Source organism: Erigeron canadensis, chromosome 2, assembly GCF_010389155.1.
Source record: "Erigeron canadensis isolate Cc75 chromosome 2, C_canadensis_v1, whole genome shotgun sequence".
In the NCBI taxonomy this organism is placed as follows: Eukaryota; Viridiplantae; Streptophyta; class Magnoliopsida; order Asterales; family Asteraceae; genus Erigeron; species Erigeron canadensis.
Window position 1 is genome coordinate 3,920,064 of NC_057762.1, and position 18,526 is coordinate 3,938,589.

The window sequence follows — 18,526 nt, forward strand, 5'->3', positions numbered from 1 at the left end:
CCTTTGACCCATTAATTTAAATCACTTGGTGAAGGGGGTCTAAATGTTTTGCACCTATCATATGTTCGGGTATTGTATTAGGGTCCTCTAATTATAAAAGTGTTACATTTGATCTTAAAAGTGTTGCCTTAGTATGTAAAAAGTGTTGCACTTTGAAAACATATGCAACATTTTGAAAAGTATTGCATATTGTGATGAAAGTATTGTTTTAGACCTAAGGCGGCGTTAATTAATTGAGCACTTGTTAAAGTGTTGCATTAGATAAAATGCAACATTTTTAGGGCTTAATGCAACACTATATGAGTGTTGCCTTAGCCTTATATTGTAGTAGTGAGATTAAGGTGGTGAATGGTGAAATTAATCTTGACTTAGGCTTATTAGATGGGTTTATTTAGTTAATGCATGAAATAAGAAATAGAAGTGACTCATGACAAATTGAAGATGTGCATGGACTTGCTTATATGATTTAATTAGTAGTTGGTTTTATCTGCACGTTTGTTTGTTTTTAGCATGAGGCCATGTATTGATCGAATTAAGTGGGAGAGTGGGTCATGTTGACCGGTTATTTAGCACTCCTCATATCCCAACCATACTTTTTGGTATCCCAACCAAAATAGTGTGGGCCCCCATGTCTATAATGATATATATGGTAGAGTAAAAGCGGGCCCCTGTCATTAATAATCTGGTCGGGTTACCAAAATAATGGTCGGGATACCAGACGCCTTATTTAGTATTGAAAATAGACGTTTGTGAGTGCCTTAAGTTTAGGAGAATGTGGTTGCAATTGGTTATTTCTAGGCTATAAATAGCCTTGCTTTTACAGAATATATGCACTACTTTTTCATATCCTTACGGTATCTTTGTACGCCTCTATATCCTCTATATATTATTGAGTGAGGTTGAGCGTGTTAAAGAGGCTGAATCCAACATTCATGATATCAAACATTTAACCTCGTTGTATTCGAGTTTATCATTAAGATAATTAAGTTATTGAAGATCATGTGTTTAGATTTCTCGACCACGTTCTTAAAAAAAGACAAGCCACAATCTAAGACGATGTTCTCCACTGCAACTCCACCTGAAGTGTACCATTCCTCGAGTCTGTTAAGTTGTACTTCCCGTTGATTCTCTTGTTGCTCACTACATCCGCGAGTTGTATGTCCACATAACCCAGTGTTTCCTATCGGAAAAAAAAAATAATGGAAGGTTTAAATTTTATTATTTATGTACAATACCAAATTTGACATGTTTCTAGCCTATTGACCCATTACCTAACCTGTGCAACTCACCCATTTTGCCACCTCCATTTTTTTTTTTGATATATAATAGATTAACTCGTGGTACCTTGGGATGTATTAGACCCATCCTTGAAGATGTGCTAACGACTTCAAAGTGTATCCTATCGTTCGTAGGTGGTTCTTCCAAGATAAATGCAAATTCTTCTCCCCATATAGGATCACGATTTTTCTTCACAAGCTGCACACAACACAAACCATAAGAGTTAAGACACGCAGTTTGACTGTTCTCTATACGTTTCATTATAAGGACAAATTGGGCAAAAATTGCTACGACAGGGGAACACTATACGCTTTAACCCCACAAAAGAATTTAACAATCAAAAGCCTTTCATTTACGGGGATTTGCATAAGTAAAAATGGCATGTGCTTTGCAGTTCCACCAAAAAGAAAGCTAGTTTTCATTTGTTACATTAATTAATGATGGCTGTTACATCATCAATTTGATTGAGCATCCAACTCAGATCCCCTTAAAAGGAACTTACGAAATTTTTACTAAAACTTTGATAGTTTTAATTAATAAATGTCAACAACCACGTGTGGCAATTGTTAAAAGACAGATTACCTACTTGATTTTTTAATTTATATATGGTTTTGTAGTGTTAATAACATCCCTATTACTTTTTCTCTACGCAGTAATGACATTGAAAACGTCCATCATTAAATGGCTTGGCTTGACACTCCACTGCCTTAATTATCACTTTACCCCGGTTGATTAACTCCAGCTGAATTCATATGTGAAGGATATCATCCAAACAATTGTTTATGCTGTTTGGTGGGATATACGGGGCAATGTTTTGAAAACCGATATTTTAGTCATACCGGTGTATTACTGGAAATACCGGCCGGTATGACTATTTAATTTATTTTATTTTCAACCATAAAAAGTGTACTGTTACAATTTATCAAAAATAGTTAAAATACAATTATAATCCACTCAAAAATAATACCATATAGTTTCGTTTCATAACTAAATATAAGTTTTAAAGTTCACAAATAACAAAAAAATAACATTAAAGACTTAATTTGGAGATTCAGAACTGAGATGGTATTCAAACAGTACTCCACGATAAAAGACGCCTAGTTCTGGTTACATTCGACTATTAACAACTCATTTTAGTGGAACCGGTACAGAAATAAGAAGATTATCTCTTGGGACAACAAGACATTATTAAGTGGTTAATGCAATTGTTTTGGTTGTTTTTTGGGATCATCATGCCGTTCTATATACACTATTGGAAGCTCTATTAATGTTGCTGCTACTTATGTTTCTCTAAGTGATTGCTTGATGCCACTCTAACTCTCATGGTTTTTAAGTTTGTATCGTAGTGCCACGGGACTTGTTGGGGATTGCATAAAAAATTGTCACGAGGTGAAAACCGGTGGCGGGGTTTTTCTCATGTCCAGCCGGTAATTGACATGAGTTTTTTTCATCCCTTTTATAATCTTAGAAGTTAAAATTCTGAGATGAATCAAGATTATGTAAATGTTGTGATTCTGGATTTCTTAGTACTTTTGGTCTCTAGTATCTTGCTAGGTGACTTGTTTTATTATTATACATATTCTCTGCCATAGTAGTAGTTTAATCATTATTCGAAGTGAGAATACGAAGAGATTACGTACCTTTGTTTTCCTCTCTTCCCCTCTGAAAAGCACACAGACATATGGATTCGTATGGTGTTTCCCTTCAAGATCATTGGCGTGAAGGATTTTAACAACTAGCAAACCTCCACCTACAGGGGTTCCGTCAGGTGCCATTTCGATCGCATTTTCGTCTTCATCATCAGTCGGTACTTCATCAATTGTGAATGGCTTGTACGACAATTCAATTATGATTTGGCCACGAGACTTCTCGTTTTGGGCGTCATATGGGTCCATGTTTTTTAGGAGCTCAAGAGTCATAACTTTTTCTTCATCTGGTGTAACCTCTTTTAGTGGAACAACATTCATTCCCATCTTCTCATGTTTGCCCACCTACACCACATTTGGTGACAACAAAAATCACAATTCATATGTCTCTTACATGTTGTAAACTGGGCACAACGGGTAACGGGTTAACACTTTTTTTTTTTTTTTTGTAAACTTATTTGAACATCTGGTGTGTTAAATTAAGTATGAGTTGAAATTGACACCTATAAATTTTCTTAAGGAGACCAAGCTAAAAACCATAAGCATTTAAATACAACTTCGACAACTTTAGAGCCGTTCAACATATTTGATATTGACCCATCAAAGATAGAATACATCTAAATAGATTCGTTTTTTGGAAAATTGGTCGAAATTATAGCCTCTAAGAAATTGTACCTGTTCCCAGTTATAAACAACAATCATAAGAGCTTGCGATCCAGGATCCTTGACAACAAAATTAAATTCTTCATTCCACTCGGGATTCAAGTTTTTGAATTTGACAGTAGTTTTCTTAGATGGAAGTACATTCTTAGTAAGTTTCAGTTGTACATATGGATCAGAAGCACCAAAAATATTCTTCTCTTCAAGTTTCATTGCCCTCACAACCTTCACATGTAGAATTCCAACGGGCCTTTTCATGGCGGCTCTGCCAAATTAAACATTGATAATAACATGTGAATAACTAGAATATGACCAATTACAATTTGCTACTTATATGAGAAATACCAAGAAAAGTTCCAGTGAAACATATTATATTTCAAGAATAAACTTGTTAGAGGTTTTATATAGAGAAGAAAATGATTTTTAGAAAATGGCCTCAAGTAATTTGTGACCTGAATGATAAGCTAGGAAGTATTTGGATGTGCGTTTTGAAAGTTATATTTGATTTTGAGCAACCAGAATCAGAACGGTTGTATAACATGTGTGAAATCGAGTTTGGACGTGCTTTTGCATTTTGAAATTGCAATACCTCTTTTCAGTATTGTCGGATCAATTTTGGAAACAAAAATCCAACCAATTCAAATTAGATATCAGAGATCAACTAAAACTTACTTTGCAGGGTCGAGTACAGGTTCCGCAAGTGTTTTAGGCCACAAATACGTACTTGCAACCTGAGTATTATTAATTCCCTGAGCACAAAAATGTGGGTGAGAACATACAAGTCCAATCTCCATTCTAAACTTGGAATAACTCTTTTTTTTTTCTTTCTAAATTTGGAATAACTTTAACTCAGCTGTACATACCCGGTCAGATCTATACAAGCCAGGGACAGACATGAGGTCGGCCCCTAGCAGTTTTAGCCCAAAATCTACATGAAGTATAATACGGATGGTTCCATAGAAAGATTCAAGCTCAGATTATTGGTTAGAGGTTCTAGTCAAAAGGATCGGTAGAACTTCAAACATACATTTTCTCGTGTTACTAAGTTAACTATATTTAGAGTTTTAGCTGACATTGCCACTGCAAAGAGTTTTAATCTCCATAAGGATATACCAAGGCTAAACGTCGCCAGTTTTAAAAGCTAAGCAAGTCTCTTTATGGTCTAAACAAGATTCCAGGTAGTGGAATCGTAGCATGAGTATTCCCTGTTTGTTTAAGCCAATGATGCTAAATTTACAGCTGCTTTAGTTGATCACAGGAGATTGTGAACCTGATATTATTGAGCTTAAGTAGGCTTTAGATATATGCTAAGTTTACTAAGTTTTCAAAATTGGGGTTAGCTATATACTTAATGAAAATTGAGACTTGCATAACTAAAATTGTACTTACCTTAAGTAAATGAAGTACATTATTCACTTGTTAAAAGATTGATGGTCTCATGGTAGCTAAAACTGTTTCTTCCACTTTGCGTCAATATTTAAAGTTGTCACTTCACAAAGGACCTTTTCTTTCTAATCCAAATCATATAGAAGGTTGGTTAAGAGATTGTTTTTACTTACTATGACTGAAACGGATATTACTTACAGTCTTCAACATCTTAGTTTGTTTCTAGTCCATTACACCATCATATGCAAGCTGCTATTGAAAGGGTTTGTATGTAAATGTTTTATAAGTATAAACTTGTTCCATACAGGCTGATGTATAATACATATAGATACAAGTATTTGAACTTACAATCATTTCTTCAAGTTTCTGTAACACCAAACCCATGGAGGGTCGTTGTTCCCGATTATTGTGCAAGCACTCAATTGCAATCGTTGAAAATGTATTCAAGGAATCTGGATCCACTTCAATCTTCAGACATGGATCAATAATCTCGTGCAGCCTTCCTTCTTTGTAATAGCGTTTGGCTAGGTGGGCTAGAAATCCTTGTTCGCTATTCACATTTACGAAGCTCAACGTCCCACATAAGACTTCAAACATTACGACTCCAAATGAATAAACATCTGACTCTTTAGTTAGTATCCCAGTATGCAGATATTCCGGATCACAATAACCATGCGTGCCAGAAACATTAGTAATAATAAAACTGACATTTTCATGTGCGCGACTTATCAAGGAAAGACCAAAATCCGCAATCATAGCTTTCCAATCATGACTTAAAAGAATATTTGCACTCTTTATGTCCCTGTGGATGACTCTACGGTCTTGCGCAACATGGTTATGCAAATAGTCCAAACCGCGGGCTGCATCAATGCATATATTGATCCTTTGCAACCAAGTTAGTTGAACGGTTGATTCACCCTTGGTTAGGTATTTATCGAGGCTTCCGCGCTCTGCATATTCATAAACTAGCATCTTTTCACCGTTTTCTTCGCAGAAACCAAGCAGGGAGACTAAGTTTGGATGTTTAAAACGAGATAGCAACTCAATCTCCCTTAAAAACTCCTTCAACCCTTGACCGGAAATGTTACTATCTAGTCGCTTTATCGCAACTGAGGTAAGTTTATTAGAAAGTAAGAGTTCCCCTTTGTAAACCAAGCCATAACCGCCCTTCCCAATGACTGTTGTGAAACTTTTGGTGGCATCTTGTATATCTTGAAAAGGTATACAAAGGTGCTCTGACTCTTTAATAAAATGGGTTATCTTGGAATTGGAAGAGGAAGACATGAAGAGAAACAGAAGGGGGAAAGGTTTTTTTTTTTTTTTCTGTCGAGCTAGAGATCAATATGTACAGACTGATTTCAACGTCACGTAGATCCAAGAAAATGTATTGTTAGTTTATTACTAAAAAAGTCAACTCCATCACAAATTCCAGTGCGGAGCCACTTTGGACTGAGAGTGAGCCAAGGCCCATCCTAAGTATACTAGTGACATTCATATTTTATACATAGTCTGTATTTTGATCTATCTTATCATCTTGGCCCATCCCATATAAGAAGTTTCAATTTTCAAAAACCAAGTCAGTCAAACGTTTGGTCGCCTTATATCTATAAATGTTTTTTTTTTTAAAGGAAATGTTACAAGTCACGAAAACTAAAAGGTAAAAACAACCTATGTAATGTACCTATATACTTTCAAATATAAAGTAGATCGTCTTCCATGAAACAAAAGTTAAAAACAATTGTGTTTTACAATAATGATTGGTTTATACTCATTATATAAGACTAAAAGCATCAAAATAAGCTATAATATGTATATTTCTTAGACCGCTTTTACTTGTTTTCTGTAGATAATAACATCATGTTTTTCTTCAAAAATAAATTGTTGACTTGTTAACTGTTTTCATTCTTTGTAGAGGTTGTTATAATGATTTTGTTCAACTACAATCATGTTATTGGCTTGGTATTGTTTGGAGTTCTATTACTCGATATATATTCTATTGTCGTTATTTGTTAGCGATATGTCTGATATTTATTAACTAAATGATGTTGCGGTATCACCATTGTTCGGCTAGTGTTCACTAAAAAACGAGAATTTGGCCCTTCCTAAGTCAAATTTCTGCCTTCGTCACCGACAAATTCTACACATTTTCCGCGTTAAAAATATAAAGATACTGACTAAACAGCCTAGACTGGCTTTGCAATATTTATTTATTATTTATTTTCTCTAACCACCAAAACATACACATGTACATGTTACTTCAATAATGAAACCCTACTTCATTTATCCATTTTGTTATACTTATGTATCATTTAAAAAGTGTGTATTATAAGGATGAAATGGTTGATATTCATACACTACAATAACTACATACAAATGCTCTAAGTTCCATACAGTTTTATGACATCTATAGCATTGTATGATGGTAGTATGATAAGAGCCACTAGGATCCGGGAACCGTCTAACACTCAGTCGTCATGCACAAGATGGTGGTTTATATGGAGCCAGTGACTTGGCACATTATGTACAGTGTTGAATCTTTCAAAACAAGATTTCACATGAACACATTAGTTGCGGCGTCTAATAATAATGAGAGTCAAAGCTCTAATGAATCTATAAACTTTTTTTTTTGTCTTCCTAATAGTGTAACAGGAAAAAAAACGGCCCATTTATTTGCACAACTTACACACCAGTAGAACTTGTATTCAAAAGGCAACCTGTTTAGTGACATCAAACATTTCACTTAGTTGTATTCGAGTTTATCAGTAAGATAGTAGGATGTTGAAGATCATGTGATTAGATTCTTCTGACGTTCTTCAAAATAGAATACCCACAATCTAAGACGATGTTCTCCACTGCAACTCCACCTGAAGTGTACCATTCCTCGAGTCAATTAGGTTGTACTTCCCATTGATTCTCTTGTTGCTCACTACATCTGCGAGTTGAATGTCCACATAACCGAGTGTTTCCTACCAAAAAAATATAATGCAAGGTTTAAATTTTATTGTACATGTAGAAAACACCACAACAACAAAAATGGATGTAAAAGTGAGAGTGTTAACCCAACCCTCTGCAGCCAATACCAAATCTGACAAGTTTCTAGTCTATTGAGTACTGACCCATTACTTAACCTGTGCAATCCACCCATTTTCCCAGCTCTGTTTTTTGATACATTAAACTGGTCAAAATAGATTAATAAGTGGTACCTTGGGATGAATTAGACCCATCCTTGAAGATGTGCTAACGACTTCAAAATGTATCCTATCATTTGTGGGTGGTTCTTCCAAGGTAAATGCAAATTCTTCTCCCCATCTCGGATCACGATTTTTCTTCACAGGCTGCATACAACACAAACCATGAGTTAAGACGTGCAATTTAATTGTTCTCCATACATTCCATTAGAAGGACTAAGTAATAACTCCTGACACATTGTTCCCCTCATTATGGACAGATTGAGCACACATAGCTACGCCAAGGGAAATTTATATGTTTTGACCCCACAAAAGAATTCAACAATCAAAAGCCTTTCATTTATGCGGATTTGCACATGTAAAATGAAATGTGCTTTGCAGTTCCACCAAAAAGAAAACTAGTTTTCATGTGTTACATCAATGACAAGTCATAAAAGTCAACATGGTCGTGTTACGAGCACGATGGAGGTTATGTCATCATTTTGATTGAGTAACTAACTCAGATCCCCTTAAAAGGAACTTATGAAAGTTTTAATTAAACTTTGAATAGTTAATCATAGTTTGAAGTGAGAATACGAAGAGACTACATACCTTTGTTTTTTTCTCTTCCCCTCTGAAAAGCACACGAACAGATGGATTCGTATGGTGTTTCCCTTCAAGATCTTCGGCTTGATGGATTATAACAACAAGCAAACCTCCACCTACAGGGGTTCCTTCAGGTGCCTTTTCGATTGCATTTTCACCTTCACCATCAGCCGGTACTTCATCAGTTGTGAATGGCTTGTACAGCAATTCGATCATGATTTGGCCTCGAGACTTCTCGTTTTGGGTGTCATTTGGGTCCATATTCTTTAGGAGCTCAAGAGTCATAACTTTTTCTTCATCTGCTGTGACCTCTTTTAGTGGAACAACATTCATCCCCATCTTATCATGTTTCCCCACCTACACCACATTAGGTGACAACAAAAAACACAATTTATAAAAAACAATAGAACCCAAGTTGACCCTGGGTTGAAATTGCCACCTATAACTGTTTTTCTAAGAAGACAGATGTTAAATTGGTATGTTGAGGAGTTGTCACTTGTCAGGCTCGGGCAAAAGGTCAATGTGTTTTTGGGCCAAAATTATGTGTGTCAGGTTGGGTTACATACGTCAACAATTGAGTTCTTTTATCTTGAGATTTAAAATGATGAGCCGATTCAAGTTATGTTTTATTTCTAACACCTAAAACAAGTCATTCTTAGGAATAAGCTAAAACTGAAATGAGCAAATGAGTCAAAGAGTAATTTTAACGTGAAGCTTTAGTAATCTAAATTAACCTACTAATTATTTAGAGTAACACTTCAAAATTCAGGACAAACGGTGCTTCAGATTGACCTTCACCAAAGTTTACTCATTTTGAGCTGATCTTGTTGTCCAACCCGGAACCCCGCCAGAGGCCCATTCTGCCACCTTTATGGAAAACCATAAGCGTTTTTAAATACAAATTAGGCAACTTCAGAGCCGTTCCTATTTGATATTGTACCATCCAAGATAAAAATACATTTAAATAGATCCAATTTTAGAAAATGGGTCTAAATTGCAGCCTCTAAGAAAATGTACCTGTTCCCAGTCATACACAACAATCTCAAGAGCTTGTGATTCTGGATCTTTGACAATCAATTTAAATTCTTCATTCCACTCGGGATTCAAGTTTTTGTGTTTGACAGAAGTTTTCTTATGTGGAAGTTTTTCCTCAGTAAGTTTCAGTTTTACGTAAGGATCAGAAGCACCCAAAAGATCCTTCTTTTTAAGTTTCATTGCCTTCACAATCTTCACATGTAGCATTCCAACGGGCCTTTTCATCGCTCTGCCAAATTAAACATTGATGTTAACATGTTGATAACTAGAATATGGACAATCACATTATGCTGCATGAGAAATAACAAGAAAAGTTCTATTGAAACATTATATTCCAAGAATAAACTTGTCAGGGGTTTTATATAGTGAAGTAAAAGATTTTTAGAAAATGGCCTCAATTAAACTGTGATCTCAATGATAAGCTAGGAAGTGTTTGGATGTTTTATCTGAAAGTTATCTTTGATTATGAGCAACCAGAGTCAGATAAGTGGTTGTATAACGGGGTGTTAAATTAAAATAGAGTTTGGACGTGCTTTTGCATTTTGAGCATGCTATAGCTCTTTTGAGTTCTGTCAGATCAGTTTTGGAAACATGGATCCAAACACCCTTTTAATACTGTTCAAATTAGATGGCAATATCGCATTAATCAGATATCAACTAATACTTACTTTGCAGGGTCGAGTACGGGTACCACAAGTGTTTTAGGCCACAGGTACATATTTGCAACCTGAGTTTTAATAAGTTCCTGAGCACAAAAATGTGGGTGAAATCATAAGAGTTCAATATCCATACTAAATTTGGAATAACTTGAACTCAGCTGTACATACCTGAACGAATCTATACAAGCCAGGGACAGACATGACGTCGGCTCCGAGCAGTTTTAGCCCAAAATCAACATGAGGCTGGAAGTTTAAAGAAAATTAGATACAAATTGCTAAATAGAGAAAACTAGAAGTACTGGCCTACTTTCATCCAGAAAAATGACCGAATTTTAAACTTTGATAGTCAAATCAATCATTACTAACTTCACTAACTGAATTTAGGTGTGACATAGTTATATAGAACTATATAAAGAGTGTTACAATAATGTACTATAGGATTAAAAAGCTACAAAATCTTTAACACATTTGATACTCAATCTGTTGGAAACAAATCTTGAACTGACAGTGACACTACTGAAGTTAGAAAATGGACTATTACCTTTTCCATGAGAGATACAAGAATTTGACAGAAGCACGGGAAGCTTGGAACCAATGGCTTTAAAGTGATACGAGGTGCAGCAAATACTTGCAAGTCTACCACCTGATAAAAATAGATAAGTTGAAGACAGGAAAGCAACGAGTGGCCATGGTATAACTTACAGGTGGAAATATGGACAGGACAGGCAATATTCAAGAATGATAAACCATAAATCTGAACTAGAACTTGTGTACTCACTCCAATTCTTCTCTCCAATCATAAGAGAAAATCAGGGTTCAGTTAAGTATCAGTCTGGTCTAATACCAGATGTTTTTTAATGTTAATGAAATAAGTCCATAACACAGTTGAAGCAAAAAGATTAAATCTGGTTCATGGCCCGAATCTCAAATTCTAAACTCCAGTATGATGGTATACCGTTGCGCACCCCTACACTTGACCATTTTCCTTTTTAGCTAAGTTTTAAAAAGTCATCCAATTGACCCATTGAAAGAAAACAACCCAAATCAACCCAGGTGTTAAGTAAATTGATTGAAAATGACAGCTTTCGCAGAAGAGGATCTCTACAATTCTTAACTTGGGAGTTCATGTGCATTATAAAGACAGCATTGTATCATTGAAACGTTGTATACATAATTTGACCATGGCAAGCAGACATTCGCACATACACATACAGACCTGAACAGTAGGCCTCATTCCGAACGCCTTAACAGCAACATGTATGTTAGGATTTCCAGCCCACTTCAACGATGGTTCCATTATTAACTCCTTCTCATCTGTCGTATAAACTTTCATTCCTGAACGATCGTAAAGCAATCAAATTAAAATAAATCAACTGTCACTCACAAAATTAGATCAACAGTCATAAGTAGTGCAAAATGTCCAACCTTGAAATGTAGGTGGTAGGCTGCCTAACGAAAGAGTATCAAATTCAACTGCATCAATTTTGTACTTTGGAATCTGCTCTTTAATGATAGGTTCTGCTATCGTCTTTACAGTGTTGCAGATAGCCTACAGAACATTTAGACTATCAATACTTGAGGATCAGGTATTGTTAGAGGTGGCAAAATGGGTGGGGTGGGCAGCTTGGCTGACTGGTCATGATTGACCACAGGTTCAGGCCAAATGCGTAGATTTTTGTAAAGGTTAGATAGACCCAAAACACTTCAATCCAACAATATTTAAGAGTCAAAAACGATTACCAAGATACATCATTTAATGATAAAAATACAGTTTGTGTCACTTCTGGCCCGTTTGACACGTTTTCATGTAAGCTATTAACTTATTTAAAGATAAAGTGTTACCCGAATCTACAAACAAATGCATCTATACATATATATTCATATTCTATTTGAGTCACTACCTTGTTTAGATATGGCCACATTAATTCGATAAACTTGTTTAGCCAGTCAACCTGCATACATAAAACTAAACAGTTAAGTTTACATTTGCCTTTTAGAAGTCATTTACTTTTAAATGCTGAAATTTGATACATAATTTAACAATAGCTTAATATTTATGTAATATATCAATTAAAGCATTTTCTAATCGCCTAATATGTGTATTTAAAATAGATAGGAAAGCATTTGATTTTAAAACTTCATACAGTACTCAAAAATTGACATTCAAAGTGAGCTAACAAGAAGCTAGATCATACCCTATCATGGTCAGGATTTTTGACCCACATAGGTATCTCAGGCAGCATCTCTTGCAGAGACTTTGTATCTCTTTCGACCAAAGGGCGCACTTTGGGATCCTTCGTATTCAAAAAAAAAAAAAACATACACAAATTAGCAGATGATTTCATATAAAATGTTCGACCAACACATAGAAATTGTCATGTTAGTGAAGAATAATAAGAAGCAGAAATTAGATAAGATACACATGAAATTTATCGTTACACAAGAGAAAGCAGAAGCAACAAAAACAAGCTGAATGTTACTACCATGGTCTTCGGACTATCATATACATACATTACATTTATATAGAGAAGTATCATACAACTTTTTCTTCGTTTCTCAATCTTGTTCACAGAGCAGATAGCAGGAGGATACCCACGCTATACAACTTATACTACAAAAAATTATTAAGGTCAACATTGAACTCTTTATTGTTCATTTACGAGAGAAATGCATAATACGCTCACAAGTGATTAGTTAACAGCCAAAAACTAGGGGATTAGAACCACGTCAACCGGACTAAAAAATTAGAAATCTGGTTTTAAGTGGTTTTAATGTGGTATATATTATATATAACAGATACACAGCATTTTTTAGAAATCTGGAATTTGACACTTCCATTGGCTTATTATTGCATAGTAAATCACTAGTGTTGGATTTGGGTCATTAATGATGCACTTACCAACTTATGGTTTTTGATGGTCTTATAAGAAACATACTAATTCTCACATCAAAACTCTTATTAAACCAACATTTTATGCTTTGGATATAACTTTCATCTGATTTCTCTAACGCTTGAATCCTTTCTAATGATAAGAAATTAGTAAGACCAAGAGGCTTCTATTCTAACGATATGTGAGTTGGCACACGAAACAAGAACTTGTGAGTTCAAGTCTTATAAATGATGATTCAATGAAAAATAATATGATATATATATATATATATATTTTCAAAATTAATAACTATCTTATAAACATTTTGCTTTTTTTTTTAAGAAAAGATGATTTGGACTACCCAAAATACCCCTATTTTATATTCACTAATTTAAACATCTCTACCTAATATACCTATAATAACCTTAAATCTCAACCACTCATCTTTTTTTCTATTCTCAAATCTCAACCACTCATTTGTTTCTTTCTCATTCATAAATCATTTTATTCTTCTAATTCATTCAAATCTTTTATCTCAAAAACCGTATATCGATAAATAATAAAAATTGTATGGGTGTTCTTAAAATTTCATGCTCTTTCATTAGAAATGTCATTCGATATACTTTCGACGAATTTTTTAATCCGATGGCAAAGCCCGTACGGTTAAAGCATTTGGTTATCATACTCTATGACTTGACCTATCAGCCCCACCATCTTATCGTCGCAACGCGCGGGCACTATTTTTCGTATACATATAAGGGGATGGGTACAAAAAAGATTATTATAGATCTTTGTAATTTATATTTGGCAAAAGGCTGTATGATGTTGACATTTCTAGGTGTGTATGAATTTTAAATATTGTTCATTGGTACTTAAGATAGATGTTTAAAATTGGGCAAGTATGAATTAAAGGGAAAGGAGATGTATCTTTTTTTTTTAATGACAGTATAATACTTAAAACTAAAAATTATATAGGTCAAACAAACTATGTCTAAGCCACTTCTAAACACATGGCTTACAATTTAAAATTATCGATCATATTTGCCTTTAATTTAATCATATGGTCCAGAAACTGTCCGCGCTTCTAACTTAAACAAGATATACATCTGGTAATCCGTTTTCAGTAACTTAGGGGCCGTTTGGTTTCCATAATTCATAATAATCTTTGTGAACTGAAATTTAGAATTTTCGATGATAACTTAACATGACAAGTAAAAAAATTCAAATTCCATTGCACCTGATTCCCATAAATTATAAGAACCAAACGGCCCTTTAGTATTACCAAACACTTCTATCTATATATATATATATATATATATAATAATAATAATAATCCATCTTTAGTACTCGTATAAAATAAAACAAATAATCTATAAAATCAAAACTAAAAATTGCATATAAACAAAACAAGTCAACAATTTTTCCACACACTCGTGCCAAAGGTGCAGTCTCTCTACCATTGGACTAAATATAACCGTTATCGTAAAAGAATCTAACAATTTCCATCACAACATACTCAAAAAACAACAATTATTATTCTATATATATAAAAAAAAATTAGAGTTGAAAAAGAATGAAAAAAAAGTAAGTATAAGTAGTACCTCAACATGAGAAGGTTGAAAATAGATGAAGAAATAATAACCCATAACCATTCCAAGTGGCACTCCAATTCCAAATCCAAATGTTCCCATTATTGTGCTCACTATCCCCATCCTTCCTCCTCCTTCCTTCTATCAATCTATCTTTTCATAAACCAACCAACATTTACATATAGACAGAGTATATATATATATATATTATATGTGTTATATGTATAGAAAGAATAAGAAAGGACTGCTTATATATATGTGTGAAATAAAATAATAATGGAGCTGAAACAGGAAAGAATGTGGACAAAGATAATTACCTGTAACCGGATTTTGTGGATTTTTATAAAATTGTTAGAGCTGTCGGCAAATACAGTTTCAGTTTCTTTTGAGTGTGAGTATGTGTGTGTGTGTTTTTGACGTGTTTTGTGGGTGTGTGTGAGAGTAAAGAAAGAGAGGGGGGAATGCTATTGGTTGATCATCAATAAATATCTTTTTATTTTTTTGAATTGATTCCCACATAAATGGACGCCATTCACTTTTTTTTTTAACGTACTCACTTGCCTTCCTTTTTGTATTCTTTTGTGTCCTCAATAAATGAATCAATTAATTAAATTAATTTACTACGATGAAATTCTTATCAAGGTCACGTGTATTTTCGGTTTTATTTAAAGTTTTGAGTTTGATCTTATAAATTTTAAAGTTGAATGTTGTAACAGTTTATTATAAACATCTTATTGTCTAAGATACGTGAAAAGTATTATTATTATACGCATGATCAGAGCCAGGAATGTTATCATAAGGGGGCAAATTTAAAACATTATATAGGAAATATTATTTTTGAATATAACGATCAAATTCCGGTAAATTCATATACCGGCGAAATAATAACCATCAAATTACTACCAAAATGCAAACTCGATAGACGACATAACGAACCAACAACAACTTCGTCGTATAACCAAAGGATTGAGATCTTTTAAAGTTATAGTAATTTTATAGGTAAAGTTAGGATGACTTTGACCTTTGGATTAAAATCAAAGGTTAAGATTCAAAAATGATTTTTTAATATTGTCTATTGATTTTAATCCAATGGTCCACACTCATCAACTTCACCTATAAAATTCATTTTAACTTTAGAGGATCTCAATCCATAACCAAAAGCACGAACTATTCACTAAACTTAGACGACCCATATAATGATATATTATATCTACTCATCTTCATATCTACCAATATATATATAACAATGTGTTAAATTCATTCCTAAACAAATACGAACCTTTGGATGGATTCTATCTTTAATTTAAAACCATTAGATCAAATTTAATTATTTCATCTTTATTAAATGACAATATTAATACTTATACTTTTTATAACTATACAAAAAAAATCCCCATTTATAATTAATTTACACTTCTTGATTTTTCATCACAAATTTAAACTTTTTACCCAACAATTTTAATATAATATATTCAATAGATTAATAGCTAATATATCCTAATAATAAAATAATACTATCAATCTTGTATCTTATCCAATAGAATAATAGTTAATATCATATAAAAAAAATAAAGCATATTTTAATTTGAAATATTTAAGATATGTTTTAAATAAAATAGATAGATCAATTTTCTATTAATAAAAATAGTAAGCTATATTTTAAACCATAATAAAATAAAATTGAATATTAATAATGTCGTAATACCTTGTATCTATAATATATATATATAATAATAATAATGTCGGTTTAGAAATTATCAACGACAGTGATGAGAATGCCGAGTTTAGCTTAGGTGAGTGACAATTTTAAGAACGTCAACCTTTAACATTGATCTGCAATTTTGGAGCATGTGGTGACGGAAAACTTGCACTCTATTAAACAACATAAAATAAATTATCGAAATTAATGATATATAATTTAGCTTCTACATATGCATGACTATTGTGATTAGTATTATAAAAGAATTTGAAAAAGATATAACATTTTTACATACAACTATATTATTAATGTTCTGTATATTTACACAAACAAAGAAAAAACCCTTTTTCCAACCCCTTTTTTTTTCTATTCTATTAAAAATAAAAACAATTTAAAATTTTTACTCTACCAATAGAGGAGTTTATCTCAAAAATAATATTTCCAACCAAGTGATGTATTTTCAAAGAAAAGACTTATGACAACAAAGTCAATGTTTGTATGTATTTTTTATTGACCTTCACATTTTGGCTTTGAGTATATCAGTTTGGATAGAATTAGAAAAGGTTATTACAATAAGAAAGGTAAAATTGAGTTGGTTATAGCCACCTCTACCCTCTAACAATTTTTTTCATATTTGAAATTTTTTTTTTTTATTTTTAATAACATAACGAGAAGTATATCACATAAAAATACTTAGCTATTATGGTTTAACATTATAATAGAATGAAAATGATATATTTTTATTGAATTTTAAAAGTAATTAAGAAATGAAGATAATTGATTCACAATGGAAGGAAAATGATTTCAAGTCAATTTCTTATTTTACTTTGGAGTTTATGCCCAAGTTGTGCATCATCTTAGGAATGAAGAAAGCTCCAAGGGTTCGGTTGTTTGTTGATCCATAGAGCCACTTTTCATCCCCCCATACGTAATGATTTGTTGTGCATCGAATATAAATATCACAACCCTCATATTTCTTCTTCTTTTTGGATATGAGGTATTTAATTTAAGTTTTATAGATTCTGGGATATGTAAATAAAAATATAAATAACTAATTATTTACCGTTGAAAATGAAAAATATTACTCGTAAGAAATAAAGGGAAGCATAAAAGTAGAGGCCTATATCCCGTTCCATTTGCCCTTCGCCCATACTTTCTGTTATATCCAACATTTTCAGTTGTATTTACTAAAATGTCATCCTAGATTGAAGATTGAGTTACTCATTAGATCAAATCCAACGGCTATAACATTATCTTATTTGTTTTACATTGATAGTTATTTTATAATAACCAACCTCAAGTTATAATATATTAATAACAAAAATTATATATATTTCTTTTTTTTATTTTTTTTGATTTTACAACTTTTATTCATTTATTAATAAATTTCTATTTACAGAAAAAAAAAATATGAAGTACAATTTCTTTTAAGATAATCACGTCTATGTTTACTACACGACAAATGCACATAAACCATGCCAAAAGGAAAATCTTTTTTTTTAATTTTAAAACAAAGTTCAAAACATGGTGCGTTTATTAAATTAAGTAAATGGATGAAAGATACTCATTCTAAAAATAGCAATAATTGCGAAAGTCAATTACTTAGTCAAAAGGTTTTAAGACACAAAATTAATGTTAGTACCGAGAAAAAGACAATTGCTGGACAATGATATGATGGTTCTAGCAAGAGCATCGGGTATGGTGACCGCCGAGGTCCGGTTGTCGACATGGCACATCGGTGCCGGACCGAGCCCTTCCCCTCCCAGTCGACGCCAGGCTTTATTCGGGGTAGCCAAGCTGGAGTTCGATATCTCCGCGGTGGCATATACTTTAGTGTTGTAGATTGTAATCCACGTATTGCATATTTTGTAATTAATTTATTTTATAACTTCTAATTCTAATATCCACATCGCACAAAAATCATTATCCTC

At 33.2% G+C, this 18,526-nt stretch overlaps 2 protein-coding genes across 3 annotated transcripts; both read right to left on the reverse strand.

Moving 5' to 3' along the window:
- Positions 1-913: 913 nt before the first annotated feature.
- On the reverse strand, positions 914-6,318 carry LOC122589243 (probable receptor-like protein kinase At5g20050). Its single transcript, XM_043761504.1, has 6 exons — positions 5,319-6,318; positions 4,257-4,333; positions 3,600-3,849; positions 2,919-3,269; positions 1,345-1,476; positions 914-1,180 (listed from the first exon to the last, which is right to left on the reverse strand). The coding sequence occupies exons 1-6, from the start codon at positions 6,252-6,254 to the stop codon at positions 1,049-1,051; spliced, it is 1,878 nt and encodes a 625-aa protein (XP_043617439.1). The 5' UTR covers positions 6,255-6,318; the 3' UTR covers positions 914-1,048.
- A 1,230-nt stretch (positions 6,319-7,548) lies between these two features.
- LOC122586820 (synaptotagmin-2-like) lies at positions 7,549-15,337 on the reverse strand. Of its 2 annotated transcripts, none has more exons than XM_043758814.1 (13): positions 15,214-15,337; positions 14,909-15,049; positions 12,633-12,731; positions 12,339-12,389; positions 11,863-11,986; positions 11,654-11,772; positions 10,979-11,080; positions 10,606-10,680; positions 10,447-10,523; positions 9,761-10,007; positions 8,750-9,100; positions 8,174-8,305; positions 7,549-7,936 (listed from the first exon to the last, which is right to left on the reverse strand). In XM_043758814.1, exons 2-13 carry the CDS (start codon positions 15,017-15,019, stop codon positions 7,805-7,807), a joined length of 1,620 nt encoding a protein of 539 aa, XP_043614749.1. In that variant the 5' UTR covers positions 15,020-15,049; positions 15,214-15,337; the 3' UTR covers positions 7,549-7,804. The 2 variants fall into 2 exon arrangements, with proteins under 2 accessions (XP_043614749.1, XP_043614748.1); XM_043758813.1 differs by having other exon boundaries at positions 14,909-15,045; positions 15,214-15,336.
- Positions 15,338-18,526: the final 3,189 nt, after the last annotated feature.